Source organism: Xenopus laevis, chromosome 9_10L, assembly GCF_017654675.1.
Source record: "Xenopus laevis strain J_2021 chromosome 9_10L, Xenopus_laevis_v10.1, whole genome shotgun sequence".
Lineage (NCBI taxonomy): Eukaryota > Metazoa > Chordata > Amphibia > Anura > Pipidae > Xenopus > Xenopus laevis.
The window spans coordinates 133,663,220-133,690,316 of NC_054387.1; the positions used below are offsets into that span (position 1 = coordinate 133,663,220).

The 27,097-nt window shown below is 39.1% G+C and overlaps 1 protein-coding gene across 1 annotated transcript in view; it reads left to right on the forward strand.

Moving 5' to 3' along the window:
• The window catches only part of LOC108703849, a 40,750-nt gene extending 18,692 nt beyond the window's left edge, over nucleotides 1-22,058 (forward strand). Inside the window, exons 3-9 of the mRNA XM_041576563.1 lie at nucleotides 59-108; nucleotides 5,494-5,714; nucleotides 13,290-13,555; nucleotides 13,639-13,764; nucleotides 17,720-17,861; nucleotides 19,618-19,650; nucleotides 21,456-22,058. Coding sequence (XP_041432497.1) covers nucleotides 59-108; nucleotides 5,494-5,714; nucleotides 13,290-13,555; nucleotides 13,639-13,764; nucleotides 17,720-17,861; nucleotides 19,618-19,650; nucleotides 21,456-21,718 — 1,101 coding nt within the window. The 3' untranslated portion in view covers nucleotides 21,719-22,058. The remainder of the gene's footprint in view (nucleotides 1-58; nucleotides 109-5,493; nucleotides 5,715-13,289; nucleotides 13,556-13,638; nucleotides 13,765-17,719; nucleotides 17,862-19,617; nucleotides 19,651-21,455) is intronic.
• The last annotated feature ends 5,039 nt before the right edge of the window (nucleotides 22,059-27,097 follow it).

The following is a 27,097-nucleotide window of genomic DNA, read 5'->3' on the forward strand; positions in this document are numbered from 1 at the left end:
ACTTTATCCAGTGAATGGGACTTGTCTGGTTCCAATACAGAGTCTGTTTTTTTTTCAGATTCCTGAAGTTCCACGAATCAGTCCCCAGAGAAGTGGCACCAAATACAGGTAGAACTTTATTCCCATATATTGTTATTGACTGATGTTAGTGCTGCTAATAGGGGAGCTGTGCTGGCATAGAATTCATTTCTGCTTCTGTTGGGGAGATACTGGGGCAGCTCTGTAATGAATGAGAATAATGGATATTATCTGCATATAATACACAAAAGCCATGAATATCTTGTAAATTATATCCTTATAAACGGTGAGTTCTGATGTCATCAGTTATAAACGGTGAGTTCTGATGTCATTTCTGTCACATGACTCACTAAAACGTGTGTATTATAATAAATAAAGTACCCCCAGTTGCAAAATATAAGGATATTAGAAGTTACCTCGGAGTTCCATGACCTGTATAAAAACACTCGGCCTTCGGCCTCGTGTTTTTATATGGTCATGAAACTCCTTGGTAACTTATAATATCCTTATATTTTACTTTATTCACTATATTCTATATGTTATCAGATGGAAGGGGGAATCGCTGGGCAAGAAATTACATCAGATCTGCCATTTTAGCAGCATTGCCGGCCCAATTCCACCCAGAGCAAAGGATCTGTGGACTGGGAGGGGCCTGTAGGAGAAAGGGGAGAGATGTCAGAACTTCTGGGGAGGGTGTTATGTATTGACTGCTAATGTAATGCCAGTAGATGGCGCTGTTACATCTTATACTGAGATGTGTCACTCTGCTCTGCTGATTATTGTTTCCCAAGTATCTGCCTCTCTATCTCTCTTTTCTCCTAACTTGTTGGCAGTTCAGCCATGCTTTCCTTCTAGTAAAGTTTGTTCTACTCCCAGCTACTGTGAATCTTTTGTGTACTACTACAGGGTCCGGAATTTAATACTGGCGACGTGGATTGGGATATAACCCATAAAAAAATCTACAACTACAAGATTCCAGTGAGTAAAAGGGAACTTAAGAGACTTTATTATTTCCATAATGGTGTCCCTGGGCCACATAGAGGAGTTTGACATTGCCAGGCCATCCTCATGGGATTCCTATGCAGAGAGACTACAGTTCTTTCTAGAAGCAAATAAGGTGACAGACCCTGTGCAGAAACGTGCAGTTCTGCTGAGTGTTATAGGCTCAAAGACTTATGAGATTATTCGCTCTCTGGTATCCCCCACTAAACCCAGTGACTGCTCATTTGAGGAAATTATTAAGCAGCTTAAAAATCATTTTGCACCCACAACATCTGAAACTGTTAAGAGGTTCCACTTTAACAGGCGCAGCCAGCAGTCAGGTGAGAGTATTGCTGCCTATATAGCAGAGCTGCGCAGTTTGGCAGAAAACTGCAATTTTGGCAGCAGCTGGGAATCCTTGCTAAGGGATCGTCTTGTGTGTGGGGTCAGGGATGCATCACTGCAAAGAAGGCTTCTAGCAAAGCACAACCTAACCTTTGCTTTGGCCCAGGAGGAAGCACTTGCTTATGAGGCTGCATCTGCACATTCCAAGGAGATACAGGCCTCTGCCAGTTCAGTTATTGCACCAGAGCTGCATCAAGTGTATAAGATGCCAGCATCAGCACAGGTATCAGATCCAGTAAAATTAAGGTGCCACAGTTGTGGGGGAGGTCACCTGCGTGGAAACTGTAAATTCCAAAATGCTGTGTGTCACAAATGCAAGCGCCGCGGCCACATACAGAGAGTCTGCCGCCAAGTTGATAATTCACAGAGACACAAGCAAGCCAGAGGAACTCCATCTGGGGATGCAACACATATAGTAAAAATCCAAAATGACACTACTGAGAAGGAGGCAGAAACAGATATTTATGTCTCAGAAATTATAAATAGTGTTGAAAATGAGCCAATGCACAAAAAGAAATTCACTGATGTAATACTACAAGGATCTAAATGTACAATGGAGGTAGATACAGGCTGTGTCTATTCCTTAATTTCAGAGGAAACTTTCCATGCATTATGGCCCACTAATGGCCCACCTATTTTACCATGTGAAGTTAGACTTGTGGATTACAATAAAAAGCCTGTGGATGTTGTGGGCGCCTGCTTTGTTAAAGTCCACTATAGAAAAGACAGAGGAAAACTACGCCTCATTATTACAAAAGGACACAGAGCAAGCTTATTAGGAGTAGAATGGTTTGAGCCCCTAGGAATTCAATTAACTGGAGTAAATTATGCAACGACAGACTCTTTGCAAAGTGTCCTCAAAGACTTTAGCAGTGTATTTGAAGAAGGCCTTGGCAAATTTAAGGGCTCACCAATATCATTCCTGCTGGATCCCAAAGTTGCCCCAATACGCATGAAGCCACGACCTGTACCATTTGCTCTCCGTCCAAAAATAGATGCCGAAATAGATCGCTTGGTGCAACAAGGAGCGCTAATTCCAGTAACCCGGCCAACTTGGGCCACCCCAATAGTGCCTGTACTGAAGCCAAATGGAGAAGTGAGGATATGTGCTGACTACAAATGTACAATCAACAAGGCATTACAGGAACATCCATATCAAATTCCTGCTGTCAATCAGATTCTCAGCACCTTGGCTAAAGGAAAGTTATTTGCCAAACTTGATTTGGCTCAAGCATACCAGCTGTTACCGGTGGATGATGCAGCTGCTGATGCACAAACAATTATCACACAAAAAGGAGCATTTAAAGCTACACGGTTGCAATTTGGAGTTTGCATTGCACCAGGTGTGTTCCAGAAATTGATGGATGACCTCCTTTCCAGCCTGCCAGGGGTGGTGCCATATTTTGATGATGTCCTCATTGGAGCAGACTCTATGGAATCATTAACTGAAAGGGTAAGAGCAGTATTACAGCGATTTGCAGATGCTGGGTTAAAACTTAAGAAGGAAAAATGTGTTTTAGGAGTACCAAGTGTTGATTTCCTGGGATACAAAGTTGATGCAAATGGAATACATCCAACAAATGCAAAAGTAAAAGCCATTCATGAAGCTCCAGTTCCCAAAAATAAACAGGAGCTGCAAGCATTTCTCGGACTTTTAAATTTCTACCATTCCTTCTTGAAAGACAAAGCTACTGTGGCTGAGCCACTACACAGACTACTGGACAAAAATTCTACCTGGAAGTGGTCAGCCCTGCATGAGCAGTCTTTCAAGGATGCAAAGAGACTTTTATCATCAGACAGTGTGCTAGTACATTATGATTTGCATAAACCTCTTAACCTCACATGTGATGCTTCTCCTTATGGAATAGGGGCTGTTTTAAGTCATACTGTAAGTGGCGGTCGTGAGGCTCCCATTGCATTCTATTCACGGACCATGAGTACCACAGAGAGGAATTACGCTCAGATTGATAAGGAAGCTTTAGCCATTGTGGCAGGGGTAAAGAAATTCCACGAGTACTTGTATGGCAGAAGTTTTGCTATAATTACTGATCACAAGCCATTATTGGGTCTGTTTAAAAATAATGGGCCTACTGCGCAGATACTTTCTCCACGCATGCTGAGATGGTGTTTATTGCTAAATGCATATGACTATGAGTTGCAGTACCGCCCAGGAAAATAAATAAGTAATGCAGATGCTTTAAGCCGTTTACCTGTAAACACTCCTGATTTTCAAGTACCGGCCTTGTCTGAGGTCCTCATGCTAGAGTCATTACCTAGTCCCCCTCTGCAGGCATCAGATATTGCCCGAATGACAGCTACTGACCCAGTATTGTCTCGAGTGTTGAACTGGGTATGGAGGGGGTGGCCAAAAATAAGTTTAAAGGAAGAGTTCACACCTTTTGAGAAACGCCAGCATGAACTCTCTGCATACAAAGGTTGCCTTTTGTGGGGAAATAGAGTGGTAATTCCCAAAGCAGGGCAAAACCATGTTCTTAAAGCCCTACACGAGAGTCACCCAGGCATTGTAAATATGAAAGCCCTTGCTAGAAGTTATGTCTGGTGGCCTAAAATGGATGAATGTATTGAAAACTGTGTAAAAAGTTGTGTCCCTTGCCAGACCAACCGACATGCCCCTGCTAAGGCCTGGGCACATCCATGGGAGGTGACGCGGAGCCCATGGTCACGGCTTCATATCGATTTTGCAGGGCCTTTTCAAGGTCAGACATTCTTCCTTGTGGTTGATTCCTTTTCCAAATGGTTGGAAGTTGTTCCAGTGGCATCTGCAACCACCCATGCAGTCATTCAAGTGTTGCGGAAGTTGTTTGCCACCCATGGACTCCCAGACACTATTGTATCCGATAACGGAGCACAGTTTACATCATCAGACTTCAGAGCATTTATGGAAAGTAATCTTATTCGTCATGTTACAACAGCACCATTCCATCCATCTTCAAATGGACAAGCTGAGCGCATGGTCCAGACTACAAAGGATGCATTAAAAAGGATAATTGATGGTGACTGGAATTATAGACTGGCAAAGTTTTTGTTGCAGCAGCACATAACCCCTTCTGCTAGCACTGGCTGCAGTCCTGCAGAACTTTTGATGAACTGACGGCTTAAAACCTGTTTAGACAGACTGCATCCCGACTTGGCTTCTGATGTACAAAATAAACAGGAAGATAAATTCCATAAAAATGCACAGACCTCCATAGTGAGGATGTTTGAAGCAGGCAATAGTGTGTATGCCAGAAATTATGCACTGGGACCAAAATGGATACCAGCAGTCATTGTTGAAGCGACAGGCCCTGTCTCGTACAAGGTTAAGACTGCGGATGGCCGTGTTATTCGAAGACATGTTGATCAGCTTCGGAGCAGATTAGGGGACAATGTTTGTCCTAACACAGAGGGTAACCATGGCCAGTTTGGATTGCAAGGTGACTTAACTCCTCTAGCTTTTCCAGAGGAAGAGATTCCTGCAGCTGAACAGACAGTAGATGTACCTGAGGGGTTACCAACAGATACTGAGACCAATCCACAAGGAGAGGTTATCAGTGTCCCAATGGAGCGGCCCAGAAGGGTCATTCAAAGGCCCCGCCACCTAGAGGATTATGTTATCTAGGAGGGGAGGGGTGTTATGTATTGACTGCTAATGTAATGCCAGTAGATGGCGCTGTTACATCTTATACTGAGATGTGTCACTCTGCTCTGCTGATTATTGTTTCCCAAGTATCTGCCTCTCTATCTCTCTTTTCTCCTAACTTGTTGGCAGTTCAGCCATGCTTTCCTTCTAGTAAAGTTTGTTCTACTCCCAGCTACTGTGAATCTTTTGTGTACTACTACAGGGTCCGGAATTTAATAGAGGGGGTGAATGATGTCTGCAAATGGGGTGCAAAACCTCATAATAAAAAGCCCAGGGGTGTTACCTCCGGTTGCAGACTGGTAGTAATGGTAAATGGCCTGATTCAGATCCAAAGTTTTAAAAAGAAAGTTTAGTTGCACTTCTAAACAGTAAGTTTGGTTGCTCAGTGTTAGGGGCACAGTCAGGCTGTTTCTGTAGGATGTTTCTCACACTAACCCATTGTGTTCCAGGTTAGTTGTGCCGGGGGAAGGTCTCTTCCGCTGCTCAGAGACAGGATTACAGTTCCGTGTGGAATCACCGGCCAATATTGACATTGAAATTGGTTCCTGGGTGGAATTCCTGGAGCACCTGCAACAATACACATATGATATCGTGGGGCCCCTTTTCAACATCACAGTCAAATCTGGGCGAGTATCAGCAGTGTATCTGCCCCACTACGTGTGTCTGAAAGGTAAGTGTCACCCTGAGAAACAAACCAATAGGATTTATCAACAGTAACACTGTCTCACTGACACAAACCAATAGGATTTATCAATAACACTGTCTCACTGACACAAACCAATAGGATTTATCAGTAACACTGTCTCACTGACACAAACCAATAGGATTTATCAGTAACACTGTCTCACTGACACAAACCAATAGGATTTATCAACAGTAACTCTGTCTCCATAAAATAAATACAAACAAATAAATAGGGTTTGGGACAGTTAAACTGTCTCTGTAAAATAATCCAATATCCGTTAGATATATACGGTGCCCTTTATTGTGTATTTTCTAGTGTTTATGGCAACAGTCCTTTTTAAATAATAATTTTGCTGGTGGTTTATCAGCCACTACTGACTGAATTTACATTGTGTTGGTAACAGTACACTTGTACAGCACATTTGCACTTATTCACTACACCGTGGGCCAACACCAGAAGATCATATTGGTTGTATCACCCAACTGATATGGGCTGTTCCGTGCACCTGATCCTGTGCTTTATGTACTGTGTATTTATTTATTTACTTTATGTGTTGTGTATTTATAACAATGGAGAGAAAAGATACAGAACCCCTCTTCTATCAAGTATCCCAATAGTCCATTTCAATTAATCTATTTCCAAATTTAACTACAAAATCACATTATTCTCTATCAATTAACACCAAACTATCCTCACCCCAACTGGATTAGTACTTATTAAAAATATTGCTAGTGCTATTAATTTAATACATTAAGAAAAATTAATTGAATTCCATAGTTAATTAAGGTGCTAGTTAATCAAGTTAATATAAAAAGGCAGATTAAATCAATTCTAATTAATTATCTGTCTACCATTCAATAAAGTGCAAGTGCCATTGCCCACCGACCAGGACTTATTACAATTAATTGTTGTTCAAAGGAAAATTAACTAGTCACCAAAATTTATTAAAAATCTATTTATATTTTTTAATCAATTTTTGTGAATAATTAATTTTCCTTTGAACAACAATTAATTGTTATAAGTCCTGATCAGTGTACAATGGCACTTGCACTTTCAACATTGTTAAGTTATTGAAATTTTAACACTAATGCACTTTAGGCAGTCTATCACTCTTAATCCAATTATTGGTAATTTATTGAATGGTAGGCAGATAATTAATTAGAATTGATTTAATCTGCCTTTTTATGAACTTAATTAACTAGCACCTTAATTAACTATGGAATTCAATTAATTTTTCTTAATGAATTGAATTAATAGCACTAGCACTTTATTTAAGTACTAATCCAGTTGGGGTGAGGATAGTTTGGTGTTAATTTATAGAGAATAATGTAATTTTGTTGTTAATTTTTGAAATAGATTAATTGAAACGGACCATTTGGGTACTTGATAGAAGAGGGGTTCTTTTTCTTTTCTCTATGTTGTAGCTCTAATCAGACCTGGTCTTCTATTGAGGGGATAAATCATAATTAAAGGTATCATTTAACTATCTAAGTGCTGTGTATTTATGTTATTTATTTACTTTATTTGCTGTGTATTTATGTTACTTACTCCCCTTCCTTTCACTGATTAAACCTTTAAGAGCCACAGAACATGGAATCTACGTTCTGTGGAAAAGGCACTTGAAATGCCACAGAACATAGATTCTATGTTCTGCAGCATTAAAGGGTTTGGTAAAGGAGGAGTGGCTTTTCAAGATGCTCGTTCTGTTCCTTCTCGTTCCCCAGCCCCTAGGCAATGAGCAAGTGCCGGGAACGAGTGGCCCCTGGGGTGTGATTGCCCAAGGGCCCCAAAGGCAGCAGCAGAACACATGCAATGGACGTGCTCTGCTGCTGCACGCACTTCTTGGTCCCCTGCTCCGCCCACTTACTGGATAGACGGGTCAAGACGGTTCTTTCACATCCTCCAGCCCTGATGGACAATCCTGAGCCTTCTACTCCTTGTTAGTGCCCCCCCACAAACACAATTATTTTAGCAATTCACACTTACATTCACACTTACACACATACATTTTTTGGGGGATCAGGGGAGTCACACACATTCATAGCGCACACACACGCTTGCACACAACATGCAATTGGCCAATTGTACATACATACTCTATTATGTGTTTATTTATTTTTTTTGCATCGTCAGTTTGTTTGCCTGAAAAAACTGTTTTATTGCCATTGCGAATAGCTAGTAATGGGTGAATCTTTCCCGTATGGATTCGCCGAAAAATTTGCTAATTTCGGGGCGAAAACTTCGCGAAAAATTTTGAAAACAGAAAGTTCATGAAAAATTTGTGAAATTCAGACGTTTTCACGAAAAATTTCTGAAATTCTGAAGTTTTCATGAAAAATTTGTGAACTTCAGATATTTTCACACAAAATCAAGCGTTTCGTACCTTTTCGCGAAAAAATCAAGCATTTCGACGGTTTTCACGAAAAAACGTAAAAAACTTAAATTGCCGCATGTGAATTTTCACCGCCAAAGTTTCGCGAGAGATTTGCGAATTTATTCGCCGGTGGCGAAACACGGGAATTCACCGCAAATTCGTGCCTGCCGAGTTTATTCGTCCATCACTATGAATAGCGTATTCACTAATTGCACTGCACAATAAGTTTTATATGTTATTAAGGTGATTATACTGCAACCGGTGATTTTGGTTCATTTTAGCCATTTTATTACATTTTGAGTTTTGCAAAGGTGTTGTTTGCTTAATTCTTGTCTGTAAAACCTCTAAAATATGCTAAAATATTCAAACTTTGATTCTGAGTGTTGATTACACTAAACGGGAAAAAAAATCTTTGCTTTTTGTGGTTTTGTTGGATTTTGGTGATTTTATACCTTTTCTTTCTGTTCTTTGTTACTTCATTTTGCCCATGGAAATTTTTTATGTTATATATCCATTTGGGGGTCTCTGTGTGCAAAATAGTTTGGTAAATCTATGCATATTGGGCATCAACTTGTTTAGTAGATCCCCGGCATTCACATTTAGGATGCTTTATGCTGGTAGACTACAAAATGTGGAGTCTATAATGGGGTGAAATGCAGGCATTGTCCATTTTCCATACTGTAAGGGGGGTCTCATGGCACATAAAACATATATCGGGTGCTTGTATTGTAGCAGTCAAATGGGGTTATGTAATTAAAGGCACTAAGTTTGCCCAGGGGCAGTAACCTATAGCAACCAATAAACAGGTAGAATTTCCTGGTCACATGTTTAAAAGCAAACATATTATTGGTTGCTACTGGTTACTGCTCCTGGGCAAACTTAGTGCCTTTTATTACATGTTGGCGAAAATCGATATGTCCAATTTCCTACAAACACTTAAAATTCCAAGAATTCCTACTGAGATAATTGAAAATTTAGAACTACCATTCACTGAAAATGAACTTATAAAAATAATTTGAGAACTCACTGTAGGGAAAAGCCCTGGCCCGGATGGATTAACTGCCTTGTATTACAAAAAATTTCAGAATGAGTTACTTACAACACTTTTACAATTATATAATGATCAAAACAGAAAAAGTAATATCCCGAGTCACAGGAAGCACATATTACGGTCATATATAAAGAAGGGAAGGATCCGACGGAGTGTGCTAGCTATAGACCCATCTCCTTGATCAACCTGGATCAAAAAATATTTGCTAAACTCATAGCAGTCAGGCTACAAAAATACTTACCGATGCGGATACACAAGGACCAATGTGGATTTGTACCTAGGAGAGAAGGGAAAAATAATATAATTAGAACATTAAATCTGATAAAGACAATACAAAAAAGAAACCAGGGAGCGGTAATTATATCAATGGATGCAGAAAAAGTGTTCGATAGACTGTCCTGGGAATTTATGGAAAAAGTATTATGGTATATGGGATTTGGAGACAAGCTATTGAGTAAAATAATGTCATTATATATAACCCCAAATGCGAAGATAAAGATTAATGGTATTTTATCTGAAAAAATTAATATAGGGAATGGCACCAGACAGGGATGCCCCCTATCTCCCATATTATTTGTTCTATGTATTGAAACCCTACTCATTGCAATTAGAGAAGACGAAGACATAAAGGGAGTTAAAATCAGGGGAACCCACCATAAAGTAGCAGCATTTGCTGATGATTTACTACTTTATGTATCCCAACCTAAAATAACAATACCAAACATTATGAAAATATTAGAGAGATATAGAACATTCTCAAATTTTAAAATTAATTATAAAAAATCGGAAATATTAAATTTAAATTTGAAAAAGGAAGAGGTAGAACAATTGGAAAAAATGTTTTTGTTAAAATGGTCAAATAAGGAAATTAAATATTTGGGAATCCAGATTACATCTCAAGTAAACCAGTTATATATTAGAAATTATGTACCATTGTTCCAAACATTAGAAAGAGAATTGGATAGATGCAAAAACATTAACATATCATGGTTTGGAAGAATGAATATTATTAAAATGATGATTCTCCCACAGATATTGTATATATTTCAGGCCTTACCAATATACATACCAAAGGGATTCTTTTCGAGAATAAAAAGTATTATGATGAGATATGTCTGGAAAGATAAACCACCAAGGGTATCCTATGCGAATCTGATTGGGAAAAAAAAAGAAGGAGGAGTGAGCTTCCCATGTCTCCATACCTATTATGAAGCAGTTCACATATCAAGGGTACTGAACTGGGCTCTAGAAGATGATTCATCACCATGGTTTAATGCTGAAAGAGGAGAGGAAGGCATATTACTAGGAGCTGCCTTTGGATTAAATACAATACAAGACGCAAAAATAGATAAAAAAGAGCTTACAGTTGCTTCAACTCTAAAGATTTGGGGAAGGAAAAATAGAAAATTAAATATAATTACGTACCCATCGATGATGAGCCCAATGTGTGACAACCCCATCTTCGTTCCAGGGAAAGAAGATAGATTATTGAAAAAATGGGAAGAAAAGGAAGGTAAAATATTGAGAATAAAAGACTTCATAGAGAAAGATGGGATAATCACAATAGGAAAGTTGATAGCAAAGTATGGATACCACCCTAGAATGGATTGGGTATTAAATCAGATAAGACATTTTATCTGCTCGTTAGGATTGGAGGATATTATAAGACCCCTAACATGGTTTGAGAAACTTATAGATAGAGGAGATAAAATACAACATAGCCTCTCGAGGACTTACAGGGAGCTAATTAAAGGATCATTAAGCAAACCGTGTTTTTTTTAAAAATGGGAAGAGGAATTAAACATATCCTTATCAGATCAAGAGTGGAACTATATTTGTAAAGCTAACATAGAGATATCAAAGGATACAAAATTGCAAGAATTTAGTTATAAGCTGATATCCAGATGGTATTACACACCAACTAAACTTCATAATATGTATGGAATGCCCGAGGTATGTTGGAGATGTGAAAAAGAGAAAGGAACATATAACCACCTATGGTTTGAATGTGAGGTGATCAGGCCATTTTGGGAATATGTCCTATCTGTAACAGATAAAATGGGAACCTATATATCAGATACAGACATAACACAAATTATATTGCTTTACGACTATAAAAAGAAGAAAACTATTACCGATTCAGTAATTAAATTAATAATAGGTGTGGCAAGGAATATGAATGGAAAACAAAATTACCAATAAATAAATTATCATGGATTAAGGAAATTGAAGAAATAAGAGGTATAGAAGAAATAATAGCAAAAAAAGAGGTAAAACGAATAAACACCATAAATTATGGAAACAATGGTGTGATTTTCTAGAGAATGAAGGACAATTAAGAAGGGGGTGACAGTATTAATTTCTTTATTATTATTATTTATTAACTAATAGGGTAATAAAAAAATTTTTTTTTTCTTTCTTTGTTGTTTATTTTTCTTTTTTATGTATCTGTGCATACAGATAAATGTATTTAATGAGCTGTGACGACCATACAATGAGAAAACATTTATTGCTGTATTGTTTTGTTATATGTTGTACTCTTTGTTTTAACAAAAAAAAAACTGAATAAATAAATTAAATAAAAAAAAAAAGAAAGTGTCATACGTGAAAATTCTTATGTACCGTTTTCATTTGGGGGTCATTTGGTAAATCTTTTCATATCAGGCATCAAACTGTTCAGTAGACCCCTGGCATTCATATTTAGGATGCCTTTTGCTGGTACGTTAAGAAATGTGGGCTATATAATAGGGTAAAATGCAAGCTTTGGGACTATTATTTTAGAGATTTCAAAAAAAGCATTATGTTTAGCATAGCTTTGCGGTTTGGTAGTTTGCAGTAGAAAGATGTAATTACAGGCTTAGATTTGTCAGAATGTGTACTTTTGCTTATATTTTGGTAGCCAGAGTGTCATATGTGAAAATTCATATGCACAATTTGGACTTGGGGGTCTCTGTATGCCACATAGCTTGGTAAATCTATGCATATTGGGCATCAAACTGTTTAGTAGACTCCCATGCTCATATTTAGGATGCTTTATACTGGTAATAATACATGGATGATACAATGCTGTAAAGTTCAAGCTTTGAGGCACACAGGGGGGTGGGTGTAAACATATATTTCTGTGTTTTTACCCCACAAAAAATGCAGTCAATGTGTTGATTTTTCATTAGCTGAGGTTACCCACAGGACTATTTGTATGTGCTAACTTCATATTGGTGTCTCTAAATGTCAGATACTTTGGTAAACCTATGCATAATGGGCATCAAACTGTTCAGTGGACCCCTGGTAATCATATTCAGGTGCTTTTTCTTGGTATCTAATAGTGTGTGATATGCGGAGCAGCAAAATAAAACCTTTGAAGTGATTTTTCAGAATTTTGAAAACATTCTATAAAATCTGCTATGTTCAGACAAGCTTTGATGTTTGGTAGTTAGGAGTAGAGAGACATAGTTACCCATGTTGGAATCAGCAGAATGTGTACTTTTCAAAAATAAATGGTTTTCTGGGGTAAACCTACTGTTTCAGGATTTTTTTGACTTGGAATCTAAAGTATGCCATTTTCTGCCTTAGTGCTTTCTAAATTTGGTAATATACTGCAGGGCGTTTATGCTGTACAGAAGTCATAAATCTGCTAAAACTATACATATCTGGTATTGGCACGTTCGAGAGACAGAAAGCTTTCCAAATCAGTTGGATTTTCATGCGTAAAATGAAATATTTTTCTGGTATAAATTCATAAACAATGAAAAATAGGAATTTCTCTTTTTTTTGTTATTAAGCGTATATAATATAAATCTTTTTGCAGATGTGGAAATACATGAAAACTCAGGCAGATTTAGAAAGCTCAGTTTCTTCTGCATAAAACAATGTATAGTTTTCCTAGGTAAACTATAGGTTTCCCCTCAGAAAATGCCCCTAAAATGAGAGAGCATAAAATGGTTAAAAAATGGCTGGCATTTCGCATAACCAAAATGTGAAATTCTGCTGGCACTTAAAGGGTTAACCATGAACAGCACATCATTAGCTACAGTATTCTGCTCACACTTACTTATAGGTTGTCCATAGATAAAACTCTTGTTGTTTGCTCTTATTAATCATGGTAATACTAGAGGCCAATCATGTGATTCCCCCACAGGAGGAGACGTGGATACAGCAATGTTTAGAGTGGCTCATTATAAAGATGACAATATGATCCTGGAATCACCAACCAAAGTTGAGCCTTTTTATGTTGTTCTGGAAAATCCCACCTTCTCCCCAGTGTGGGTCATTATGTTACAACCATCACCTAATGGAAATCAGAGGAACACCCCGACTCACGGCGTTGTCCTGTTATACAGCAGATACAAAACAGGTTACACCATTCATCTCTACTTGATGCCACATGATCTCTCATTAAAGCAGGTAAATAAATTCCCACGTTTCTCTCAGAGAGTCAGAACATTGAGATATCTGATATGTGGCTAATTTATATATATTGTGTTTAGGCTGTGCACAATAAGGAGACAGAAAATGGCTTTTACCGGGTGGACAAACCTCCTCGGACCAGCACTATATATGCTGAGAAAATATACATTGTGGGGGGACCGGAGGATGCAGACATTATACCAGAGGTAAGTTTGGTACAAATACCTGTGCAGACTTCCATCTGCAGAATAATTAGCCATGTTTCATATCTATATGAAATCCATCCAATCTTGTAGGCAATTATAAATAATGTATGGTGCTGGCCCCTTTACTGGAGCTCACTACACTCCCCTGCACAGCCTGGGAAAGGAGGCAGCAGGAAGTGGAACAGAGGGGCGGGACTAGTAGGGTTTTTGCAGAAATTTGTAATGTCATCCTGAAATACAGGTATAGGATTCGTTATCTGGAAACCTGTTATCCAGAAAGTTCCGAATTATAGAAAGGCCTTAATGGAGATATTTTGTGTTAAACATAAAAATGTACCAGTGCATTACACTCATTTAGATATAGAAGAATTGTGCTTTAAAGGAGACTTATTGTGTAAAAAATAAGAATGTACCAGTGCATTATACTCATTTAGATATAGAAGAATTGTGCTTAAAAAGTAGTGTTTCAGGCTGATTTATTGAATATTTCTGCAAAAACCCTAATAATCCCTCCCTTCTCTTCCACTTGCTGCTCCCTGAATTCCCAGGTTGTGCACTCAGCTCACTGCACTGTAGGACAGGAACCAATCAGCAGCTAGCAGGACCTGATAGGGAACTGAAGCCTGTCTGTGCTTGTGTGACTGCAGGGCTGTGATTGGCTGTCCCCCTCCTACTGTGCTTCTGGCAGGGACCGTTAGGACACGCCCACCCCTCATTTGAAACACAGACAGGGACCAGAGAACATCTATAGGGAGCTCCAATAAAGGGGATATTTTTAAAGATAATATTAATTTTTAGCACCATGTAAAAGCAACACCATATATTACTTATAATTGCCTACAAAATTAGGGGTTTTTCAAATTTTAGTTGTGAATTCTGAGTTAACCCAGAATAGCAGTACACTCTTTAGATATTCTAACAAAAAGTGTGGCCAACATATTGCTTATGGCAGTTTAGGGAGTCCAATAAATATACTATACCTTTGGAGTTACAGTTGCCATAATGTCTCATTTTGTATTCTTTATGTGTAACATTTGATTTAAAAGTGACACTTTTGGCAATAGCTCCACATGGGTAAGTACCAACCATATTGAGCCAATTGGATTGAGAAGAAGACTTGGCAGAAGAGGTTATCATAGTGGGGGCCAGTTTATTAGCTAAAGTCAGTGCTTTCCAAGAAACAAATTTGATAGAATGGTTTCGCAGTATGTAATTTAATTTCGGATCACTATACATCATGGGAAGAAATTGTTTGACAATATGATAGATCTCATTCGATTCCAAAGAATATTCAGTAGAAAAAGAAATATGATTCAAATCTTGCTGACACCTGTATTTTCTAATATGGGATAAACTTGGCAATAGTTCATCTCAATTCAATTCTCCAGCTTTTAAATGTGCCTAATGTATTGTGTTTTTGGAATAACCTTGAGCATTTAGTCTCTTTTTCAATCAAGTAGATTGTTCTTCAAATAACTTTACATTGGAACAATTCTTATGGTACCTAATAAACTGTCCGTATGTTGATGTTAATAGTTTTAGAATAGTTAATAGTGTTTGGCTGTCAACGGCTTGCTCTGAATACCGTATTCCCAGCCGTGGGTTTAATAAAAACTTTAGAGGTAACGGTGCCAGTGTTTGGGTTACCCTGGAGTGTAAAAAAGGGTGAAAATTAAAAAGTGCTCAATAATGATGGGTGAATCTGGCCTTTTTTGCTTCTCCAAAAAATCGTGAAATGGCAAAAATTTGTCAAAATGCATTGGAATCTATGGGCAACAACATTTCTTGAGGAGCAACAAAATTTTTTTGACAATTTTTTTCACCTTTGGAGTCTATGGCATCATTTTTGCGGTGTAACTAGGTGAAAAATGTTGCTTATCACTGGTGCTCAATGCAAATGGAATGATTTTTACAAGTTATACTTTCTCAGAATTATTTTGGTGCAGAGTCCCATTTATTCCATAGTTTATCACCTTTATTATGTGTGCTCAGTCAAATAATAACACACACACACTCCACAGGAAGGTTCATTCTTGGCTATTCCCAAGCTGTAGTCAGGCATGGATTTGTGGCAAGGCCACAAAGGCCCAGGCCTAGGGCGGCAAAATGTGAGAGACGGCATGCCGCCCAGCTGCTTTCTGTGGAGCACTGGGTACGCACAGCTCCCCAGTGCTCCTGCGATTGTTTGTGTGCACTCACGAGGAGGGGGCAGTGCCGGCACTAGGACCGAGCGGCCCAGGGGTGCGGAATATGGGCACGGCCTAGGGGCAGGTGAAAAGGAAATCTGGCCCTGGCTCTAGTGCATGTAACAATCCATGTCTTATAAGTAGGGATGTAGCGAACTGCCGATTTGGTGTTCGCGAACGCCGTTCGCGAACACCGGCAAAAAATGCGAACGTTCGCGGACAGTTCGCGAACTTCGAACACCCGCTAAAATCGTTCGAATCGAACGATCGAAGGATTTTAATCGTTCGATCGAAGGATTTTCATTAGAATCGAACGATCGAAGCTATTCGATCGAATGCTTTTCATTCGATCGAATGCTTACAATCGTTCGAACGAATGGAAATCGTTCGATTTTTAGCGGTCGAAGGAATTCGAATGGTCGAATGGTCGAACGACTTGTATTCGAATCGAACGCGAACTCAAAATGCGAACGTTCCCAAACGTTCGCGAACATTCGGCGGACGCGAACGGTCGAAGTTCGCGCGAACTAGTTCGCGGGCGAACAGTTCGCTACATCCCTACTTATAAGCCTTAAAGGAGATACTGTAAGGACTGACCACAGGTCTGTGGTTGGCTGGTAGGAGCCTATGTGTTGTATAACGAGGGTAATGCAGGAATGGAGCATGATAATAGGCAGATGACATGTTATAAATGAAGATGATAAAGAACAATGTAGCAGGTTAAAAATAAACAAAAAAGTACTTTTAACAAGCCAGGGGTCAGAGGCAGGAGGCAAGTAATCAGAGTCCATTAAACAGGCCGAGTTCTGGACAGGGAGCAAGCAAGGGAAATCTGGTAGGCAGGCCGAGGTCTTGGGCAGTTTGCAGACAAAGGAGAAACCAGGGAACAGGCCGAAGTCAGTACCAGGAGATCAGTCAAAAACAGGCAGGGCTCAGGAACAAGGACAAGGACTCAGATCAGGAATCAGGCAGGGCACAAGCAGGAACAGATTAACGGGCTGGGTCAGGTTTGTGGGATACAATGATCAAGCAACTGGGAGATGCAGGAAACAGGGTTATAAAGGCCCCAAATTGCTTGATCAAGAACAGATGAATCAAACGAGTTTGGAGGAGGGCACTGTTTAGAAAGGAATGTAAAAGACCCATTATAGAAACTAGTCCGTGCAAGTGGTTTATGCTTTCAGTGGCTCACTGAGGTAATGCAGGCAAATGGGAACACAGTGACTAGAGTTCAATTACCAGCAGATCCTGACAGATACGTAGAAACATTTTTTAGGCAATAATAAATAATATACAGTTTTGTTTTACTTGGGGCTACAAGTTAATATCTTCAAAAATACCACCTTTTTGGGGCTCCCTATAGATCTGTAACAGTCCATGTCTGTGTTTCAAATGAAGAGTGGGTGTGTCCTAATGGTCCCTGCCAGAAGCACAGTAGGAGGGGGACAGCCAATCACAGCCCTGCAGTCACACAAGCACAGACAGGCTTCAGTTCCCTATCAGGTCCTGCTAGCTACTGATTGGTTCCTGTCCTACAGTGCAGTGAGCTGAGAGCCACTGGCTCCCCTGCACAGCCTGGGAAAGGAGGCGGAAGCAAGTGGAATAGATGAGTGGGACTAGTGGGGTTTTTGCTGGAATTTTTCAGCACCAAAGATATATTTTTGTAAGCAAATTAATTCTAAAGTTAGGTGAGTATAATGCACTTGCACATTTGTGTTTTTCACACAAAATTTCATCTTTCACTTGAGTAAATATCTGTTCTCTTTTAGGAGCTTGAGCTGTATTTGGATTTCAACTCAGAGCTGTATCCTTACAGTGAGATATACCTTAAGGAAATACAGGATAACATTTACCTAAAATTGACATGTCAAGGAGAAAATACATCGACATGGCGAACTCAGCTCAGGACAGGTAACTTTCATGTTTCATGTGTCTACTTGCACCATCCCTTCTCTTATGTATAACTTATGTAAAAATCACTAGTTGTACTATAGATCTGTGTTTTAAAGGGGACATTCAGTGTAAAAACTAAGAATGTACCAGTGCATTATACTCATTTAGATATAGAAGAATTGTGCTTAAAAAAGTAGTGTTTCAGGCTGATTTATTGAATATTTCTGCAAAAACCCCTAATAATCCCTCCCTTCTCTTCCACTTGCTGCTCCCTGAATTCCCAGGCTGTGCACTCAGCTCACTGCACTGTAGGACAGGAACCAATCAGCAGCTAGCAGGACCTGATAGGGAACTGAAGCCTGTCTGTGCTTGTGTGACTGCAGGGCTGTGATTGTCTGTCCCCCTCCTACTGTGCTTCTGGCAGGGACACGCCCACCCCTCATGTGAAACACAGACAGGGACCAGAGAACATCTATAGGGAGCTCCAATAAAGGGGCTATTTTTAAAGATAATATTAATGTTTAGCCCCATGTAAAAGCAACACCATATATTACTTATAATTGCCTACAAAATTAGGGTTTTTTCACTTATGCTATACGTCTCCTTTAATGTTTTGTGTACAAAGAAATACATTTTGCTTCACAAAACTTATGTGTTCTGGCAGTAGTCTACTACTATTTATATTAAAATTCCAAAAGATTTATGATCAGATGTAGCCAGATATTTAACCAAATATATAAATACCCATGTAATTCATATTGATTGTATCCAAGAATTTTGAGGAAATAGAAGTTTGTAGTGTGGGTTGTAAATTTTGTAAAAAATCCTATAGCAAAGGATTTCAGCTTGGTGTGTATAGTAAAAAGACAAATGTACCTATCTGAATTTTTCAGGTTTGTTATATTAAAAGGTTTCTGGGACTCATTTACAAACATTTTGTAAAGAAATACTCTGCCTTTTTAATTTAAGGGTAACGAGGTCACTTCCAAACAAACAGAGGAAATATATTTATATATAGAAAAATAATGTAACAAATATAAATTAGAGAGGTCAGCTGACTGAATTTCTTTTGGAAATTGAAAATGTCACCCCTTATTTGCAACAATTTCTTACATTTGAAATAAAAAATAGATTCTAAGCTCATTGACTTTCTTAGGATTGATTCTGATCTGATGTAGCAATATTGTATTGGACACAAACCTTTCACAAGAAATGTATGTCTTTTAGTGCAGAAAATGAAATTGCCCTCTCGGCACTATTGAAGTAGCCCTCCCCATTCTGAACTTTATGATGTGGGTGTTTTTTCTTTAATGTTCTTCTATTTAGAGAGGAACTATTGCGAATAAGAAAATGTAAGTTTCATCATACTGAAATAAGAAACTTTATAAATACAATCAATTAAATATTCTGCCCTGTTTCTGAAATAATCAAGTTTATATTCACTATTCCTCTCTCAGCATCTGTTTCTCTTCATTCTGTCTTCATGCAGCAGTTGGGTGTCAGATATTTACTGACAGTTAGATCCAATATATCTTATAGGGGGGCTCCTTTCCTAGCAGATGTAGTAGAGCTCACTCAAATGACTGATTCCAGTACAAACAAAATCTAACAAAAAAACAGCTTTTTGCACAATTTCTGCTTGTAGAGAGACATGATGTCTGGTGATTTTAATAGAGTGAGCTCTAATACATCTTCTATCTTATGCTGAAAGATGCTAAAGAGATGCTTTGGTCTATTGGATTAATGTCTCCTCCACTGTTGTTTTTTCTTTTAGAAGACTTGGAAATAAAAACAAAGGTGACAGAAGGTTGGTATTTTTCCTCAAACGTTGTTCTTGCAATATTATGTTGTTTTCAACATGTGGAACATGGTACCCTGTCCCGCTATCCTAAGGATTATAAAGATGTACAATATATGGAGCTGCCCCATTGACTTCAAACTTGAGACTGCAGTGAAGCAGAGAGAGGATCGGATGTGGAATTTTTCCACTTGCTGCTGCCTCAGCAATCAGCTCACTGCACTGTAGGACAGGAACCAATCAGCAGCGAGCAGGACCTGATAGGGAACTGAATCCTGTATGTGCTCGTGTGACTGCAGGGCTGTGATTGGTTGTCCCCTTCCTACTGTGCTTCGGGCAGGGACCGTTATGAGACGCCCACCCCTCATTTGAAACACAAACAGGGACCATAACAGATTTATAGGGAAACTCCAATCAAGTGGACATTTTTGAAGATTTTGAAGATAATTTTTAACTCAAAGTAAAATCAGAACTATGTATTATTCATTATGGCCTGCAAAAGTTGTTTTTTTTTGCATATCCTATATGTTTACTTTAAAATCTCCTCATTTAATCATCAATGAGACCTTCTTTAGGGCTGCAATGTAATATCGATCTCTAATAACGCCATTGAATACTGGAAGCAGCTGTGCACATGAGGAGACTAAAAAGTAATCTAGCCTAGTATAGAAGTCATGCCAAGCAGGATAAAAACTATAGTTTTTTTTCACTGGGATAGATGCTGTATACTCAAAATGTCCCTGACAACTAATTTATGGATGAGTTGAAGAGTATTTTCGAGTGTGTATAACTCAGTGGTTGTTGAGCCTAAGTACATACCAATGTAGGTACCAACACAGTGGTGCCTACAGAGATTATCTCAACTGGTCATTCACCCTGAGTCTACATGATATTCTTTCTTCTGTGTCCTTGAGTTTGTGGGGAGACAACAAACAATATCTACATGGTTGGAACTGCTCGTTAATCCAAAATCTATGTTCAGAGGTATTCAAATAGGAGACTAGGGTTTACTTATGAGTGCAAATACCAAGTGTCACAATGGACATAAAATTGAGAGTGCTTTGACACTTGGGGCAGATTCAAAGGTCGAGGTGAATTTTTGAATGAAAAAAATTTGAATTTGTGTACTTAGGGAATAGTCCAAATTTGATTCGAATTTGGAAAAAATTAAAAAATTCTAATATCGAAATTTATCATGTACTGTCTCTTTAAAAATTCGACTTCGACCATTCGCCATCTAAAACCTGCCAAATTGCCGTTTTAGCCTATGGGGGGACGTCCTAGAACCTATTAGGACTTTAGACTTTGAACTTTAGACTTTGAAAATTCTAAGGTTTTTTTTTGGGAAAAACTTTGAATCGAATTCGATTGAATGTGCAATTCCTTTGATTTACTATTCAAATTTGGCCAAATACGGACCTATTCGACCCAAAAAAACTTTGACTTAATTTCGGTTGGTCTTTTTGAATTGGAATTTCGACGTTTTTTCAATTCGAAATTCGACCCTTGATAAATATGCCCCTAAGGGACAGATTTATTAAGGGTCAAAAAGTGAGTTCGAATTTTCGATTAACAATCGAATTTTAGATAATCAAATTCTTTTAGAAATAACCTCCCGGTTGAATTTTGAGTACATTCAAATTTATTACAGTTAAATAAATTCAAATACATTCGAAATTTGACCTTTGACAAATCTGCCCATAAAAATAAAGGAAATTAAGTCTAGCAAAGCTCCAAGCTAGTAAAGTCACAAGCTTGTAAGTGCCATAAGATTGTTGACATAATTGTTTTTGACTTTTTCTCCTCTCTCACAGATGGGCGGCACTTTATTGATCAGCACCGAGCAGCTCTGATTGCCAACATGTCCCACATTGATCCAGTCCTGGATGATCTCCTGGATAATGAGATCCTGACCCAGGAACAGTACGACACAGTGAGAAGCAAGAGCACCTCCCAGGAGAAGATGAGACAACTCTATGACTGTATAAAGACTTGGGGGAACGCTGATAAGAATGTATTCTACTTTACATTGTCTGTACACAACAAATCACTCATCAAGGAACTTTTACACAGCTGAGAGTTCAGACCTACAGATCTAACAAAAGATTAGCCCTTGGATTTGATCATCACATCCTTTCACTTCTTCTAGTATCATTGTGTAACATTGATATTTAGGCTAAAATAATGTGAAGCCACACTGTATCCTTGATCCCTTCCTCCATGTAACATTTATCTCAACACCTTCAGTCTGCATCCAGTCTCCCAAGGCAGAGGTCACACTGAATTCCTGGCCAGGACATACTGTTTCTTTCTCAGGACCACAACAGAAATATACCCCTTTCTTCTGCCAAAATTCAGGTCCTTATCCTCTCCAGTACTGTGTATTTGACTGAGCCAATAAATGCATTTACTCTTCAGTGATCAATTCCGGGTCCCACAACTATACTAGTTAAGATACGGGTCATCACTGTGATTGTTTTATTCCACTGTATTTACTCCATTCTGAAGTGTGTTTGTATTCTTTGCTGCTACCTGTATGGGGCGTATATATGTTGGTACTGGGATTTCTTTTACTTTTTATATTAACCCTTTAAGTGCCACAGAACGTAGAATCTACGGTCTGTGGAAAAGTAAATTGAAATGCCACAGAACGTAGATTCTACATTCTGCAGCACTTCCGGGTTCTGGAGCGGAGGAGTGGCTGTTAGAGCCGCTCGCTCCGTTCCTCTTCGATCCCCTGCCCCTAGGCAACGAGCAGAGCAGGGGATTGAGTGGCCCCTGGGGCGTGATCGCCCAGGGGCCCCAAAACAGTAGCAGGCACGTGTCACTTACGTGTCCTGCTGCTGCAGCCTACACTGCGCCGTCCAGCTCCGCCCCCACAGCACAGGGACAGGAATCACATCGCAGATGTCTTCCTGGGGCCCTTCCAGATCGTCTGCAACAGTCTCCAGCAACTTTTTCAGGTTAGTGCAACAATTACACACACAAACACACCAACACACACTTATTACAGTAATACACACTTAGATTCACACTTACACACACTTACAAATACATTTTTGGGGATTGGGGGGGTCACTTACACTCACTGCACTTACACACACGTGCACACGCACACACGCGCACATAACATGTAATTTACCATTTGTACACACGCACACACACATACATGGCATTGTGGCTTTTTTTTTTTTTCTTATCGCATCGTCTCTTTTTTTGGTTGAAAAAAATGTTTTATTGCCATTACGAATAGCGTATTCGCTAACCTTACTGTGCAATACCTTTTGTATGTTATTTCGGTGATCATATTGCAATTTTGGGCATTTTGGTGCATTTTTAGCCAATTTATTGAATTTTTAGCCATTTTATTGCATTTTCAGCTCTGCGTATGTTGTGTTCACTTGTTTCTAGCCGTATAACCTGTTTGGCCCAGCTAAAATATTCAAACTGTGATTCTGACGGCCGATTACACTAGTCTGGAAAAAAAAACATTGATTTTTGTGGTTTTATTGGATTTACTGCCTTATTTTGTTTTGCCTTGTAAATTTTATCTACTATATATCCATTTGGGGGTCTCTGTGCGCCACATAGTTTGGTATATCTATGCATATTGGGCATCAAAGTGTTCAGTAGACCCCTGGCGTTCATATTTAGGATGTTTAATGCTGATACGTTACGAAATGTGGGGCATATAATGGGGTAAAATTCAAGCTTTGTGACGATTTTCAGAAATTTGATAAAAACCGTTACGTTCAGCATTGCTTTGCAGTTTGGCAGTTTGCAGTAGAAACACTTATTTACCCATATTGGATTTGTCAGAATGTGTACTTTCTGAAAATATATGGTTTTTCTGGGGTCTCTGTACTGTTAGGGGGTCTAATGTCACATAATACACACACCAGGCGCTTATATTGCAGCAGCCAGCGCGTCAGCCGTGAAAATGTATATACACTATTGTCATTTGGGGGTCTCTGTGCCCCACATAGTTTGGTATATCTATGCACATTGGGCATCAAACTGTTTATTAGACCCCTATGTTTATATTTAGGATGTTTTATGCTGGTAATGATACATGGACAATACGATGCTGGAAAGTTGAAGCTTTGAGGCAATTTTCAGATATTTCACCAAAACCGCCAAATTTGGCAAAGCCTTGCGAGCGAGTAGTTTGGAGCAGAAAGGCATGGGTACCCATTTTAGATTCTGTAGAATGTGTACTTTCCAAAAATATATGGGTTTGGGGGTAAACATATATTTCTGTGTTTTTACCCCACAAAAAAGCAGTCAATGTGTTGATTTTTCATTAGCGGAAGTTACCCACAGGACTATTTGTATGCGCTAACTTCATTTTGGGGCCTCTAAATGCCAGATACTTTGGTAAACTTATGAACAATGGCCACCAAACTGTTCAGAGGAACCCTGGCAATCATATTTAGGGTGTTTTTTCTTGGTACCTAATGATACATGGGTGATATGGTGCTGGGAAGTTGAAGCTTTGAGGCAATTTTCAGATATTTCACCAAAACCGACAATTTTGGGAAAGCCTTGCGACTCAGTAGTTTGGAGCAGAAAGGCATGGGTACCCATTTTAGATTCTGTAGAATGTGTACTTTCCAAAAATATATGGGTTTGGGGGGTAAACATATATTTCTGTGTTTTTACCCCACAAAAAATGCAGTCAATGTGTTGATTTCTCAGTAGCTGAAGTAAAGTCCTGAACAATTTGGATGTGCTAACTTCATATTGGTGTCTCTAAATGCCAGATACTTTGGTAAACCTATGCATAATGGGTATCAAACTGTTCAGTGGACCCCTGGCAATCATATTTCAGGTGCTTTTTCTTGGTACCTAATATAGTTTTGGATATGCGGAGCAGCAAAATAAAACCTTTGAAGTGATTTTTCAGAATTTTGAATTTTTTTTTAGAAAAACCGCTATGTTCAGACAAGCTTTTCTGTTTGGTAGTTGGGAGTAGAGAGACATAGTTACCCATTTTGTAATCAGCAGAATGTGTATTTTCAAAAATTTCTGGGGTAAACCTATGGTTTCAGGATTTTTTGTCTTGGAATCTAAAGTATGCCATTTTCTGCCTTAGTGCTTTCAAAATTCGGCAATATACTGCAGGGAGTTTTTGCTGTACAGAAATCCTAAATCTCCCTAAAACTATACATCTATGGTATTGGCACGTTCGAGAGACATAAGGCTTTCCAAATCAGTTGGATTTTTATCCGTAAAATGAAATATTTTTCTGGTATAAATTGATATACGATGAAAAATGGTAATTTTTCATTTTTTTTTGGTATTTAGCACTATAAATTTATTATGGAAATACATGAAAACTCAGGCAGATTTAGAAAGCTCAGTTTTTACCGAAAAAAAACAATGTATAGTTTTTCTAGGTAAACTATAGGTTTCCCCTCAGAAAATGCCCCTAAAGTGAGAGAGCACAAAATGTTTCAAAAACGGCTGGCATTTCATGTAACCAAAATGTGAAATTCTGCTGGCACTTAAAGGGTTAAAAAAATTCCCTTTGTGTAATAGATTTTTACTAATCTTTCACACATATTCCTTAAATTTGTGTTTTTGTGTATGGGCACTATTTTCAGATACAAAAGTCTCTGTGGGGACAGAATCATCAGTATATATTAATAAAAATATGTTCTTTAATTGTTCTTTGTTCTGCACTGCTCTCTAACCCAAACATTTTCATTCCGTAACCATCATACAGGCTAAGCAATGTCAGCATTTTAATGGAGACATATAAGATAAGCAAAAAAGCCCACTAATTTTGTAGGCAATAATGAATTATAAACAGTGCTGGTTTTACTTTGGGCCAAAAATTAATATCTTTATAAACCCCCCCTTTATTGGAACTCCCCATAAATATGTAACAGTTCCTGTCTGTGTTTCAAATTAGGGGTGGTCATGTCCTAAGGGTCCCAAGTATCTGCTCTTTCAGCTGTTCTAGGTATTCAACTCTCCAATGACCCATTAGTGGTCCGATTTCTAAAAGCCATGGTAAGAATAAGACCTCCAATTAAAGAACTGGCACCTCCTTTGGATTTGCCTCTTGACATTATCTGAGTCACCCTTCTTTCCAGAGGAAGAAACATCCTTGTGGGATCTAACTCTCAAGGCAGTTTTTCTAGTGGCAGTTGCTTCGGGTCAAAGAGTATCTGAACTTCAAGCCCTAATGTCCAATCCTCCTCACACAGTTTGCAGTGATCAAGGGGTTACCCTCAAACCAAGTTTGTTTTTTGCCAAAGGTAGTGTCCAGTTTTCATTTGAACAAGCCAATATTTCTTCCAGCCATTGATGTGGAGAAGTCAGGTCTGGAAGGAAACATCCCGGTGTCATTAGATGTCAAGAGGTTTCTAGAGGTGTATCTAAACATTGCGAAATCCTTTAGAAAGTCTGAAAGACTCTTTAGTATCCCTTGTGGAGCAAACAAGGGGCAAGCTGCTTCTACTGCCACAATTCGCAGAATGATTGTAATCAAGAAAGCCTACTCGTTACAGGGCAGGAAGCACCTGAGGGGGTCAGGCCTCATTCGACCAGACGGGTGGTAACATCTTGGGCAGCAGAAGCAGAAATGTCTACAGATGCTATTTGCAAGGCAGCTACCTAATCCCTCTACTCTTGTCAAACATTATCATTTGGATGTTAGTGCGACCAAAAGAACTAATTTTGGTCGAAAGGTTATTCAGGTGGTGTTAAGTTCTGAATAAAGTTCTGATTCATTCTTGTGTTGCCCTCCCTTATTATTGCTTGGGCATTTACCTAAAGGTTAATCCCATCATACTTACCATGATTCTCCTTTACTGGTCATCCCCCTGGTCAGCATCCCCATCATAATCCTAGAGCTTTTTACATACAGTAGACAAATGAGTATGCGGGTTTTTAAACACTGCTAGAGGACACATCTGTGGGAGGGGGAATACCCGAAGGTTAATGCTGGCCAGGAATGGAAAATCAAGGTAAGTATGATAGCAGTGAAGTAACTACCGAGGAAGCAGACCCAACAGCCACGGGGGGCCCGGGAGTACAGGGGGCCCAGACGGGGCCTGCTTCCTCAGTAGTATGGGGATACCTGCATATCTCTCAAATGCCCCATTTTTTGCAGCTCAACCCAATGTTCCGTATAGGCACTTTAAATTCCCAACATCCTGAGCAGCTAGGAAAAAAAACAGCTTCTAAACTCCACGGCGTCACTTGGGGGGCCGAACCTACAGTGCTCAGTGCAGCTGTTTCAGTCTGAGAGGCATGCCTGGATGGGCTCTTCTATTTCTAAACTCCCCCCTCCACCCAGTGCCTGGAGGAGTTAGTCAGTGTAGTGCCGGGACCGGTATGAGAGGACTGTCACATGGCACAATGGCACAAATGCTAATGGCTGGATCCCAGTGCTGAGTGCTCATGGTAGCGGTGGCCTGCTGATCTTCCTAGCTGCCTTGTTTGT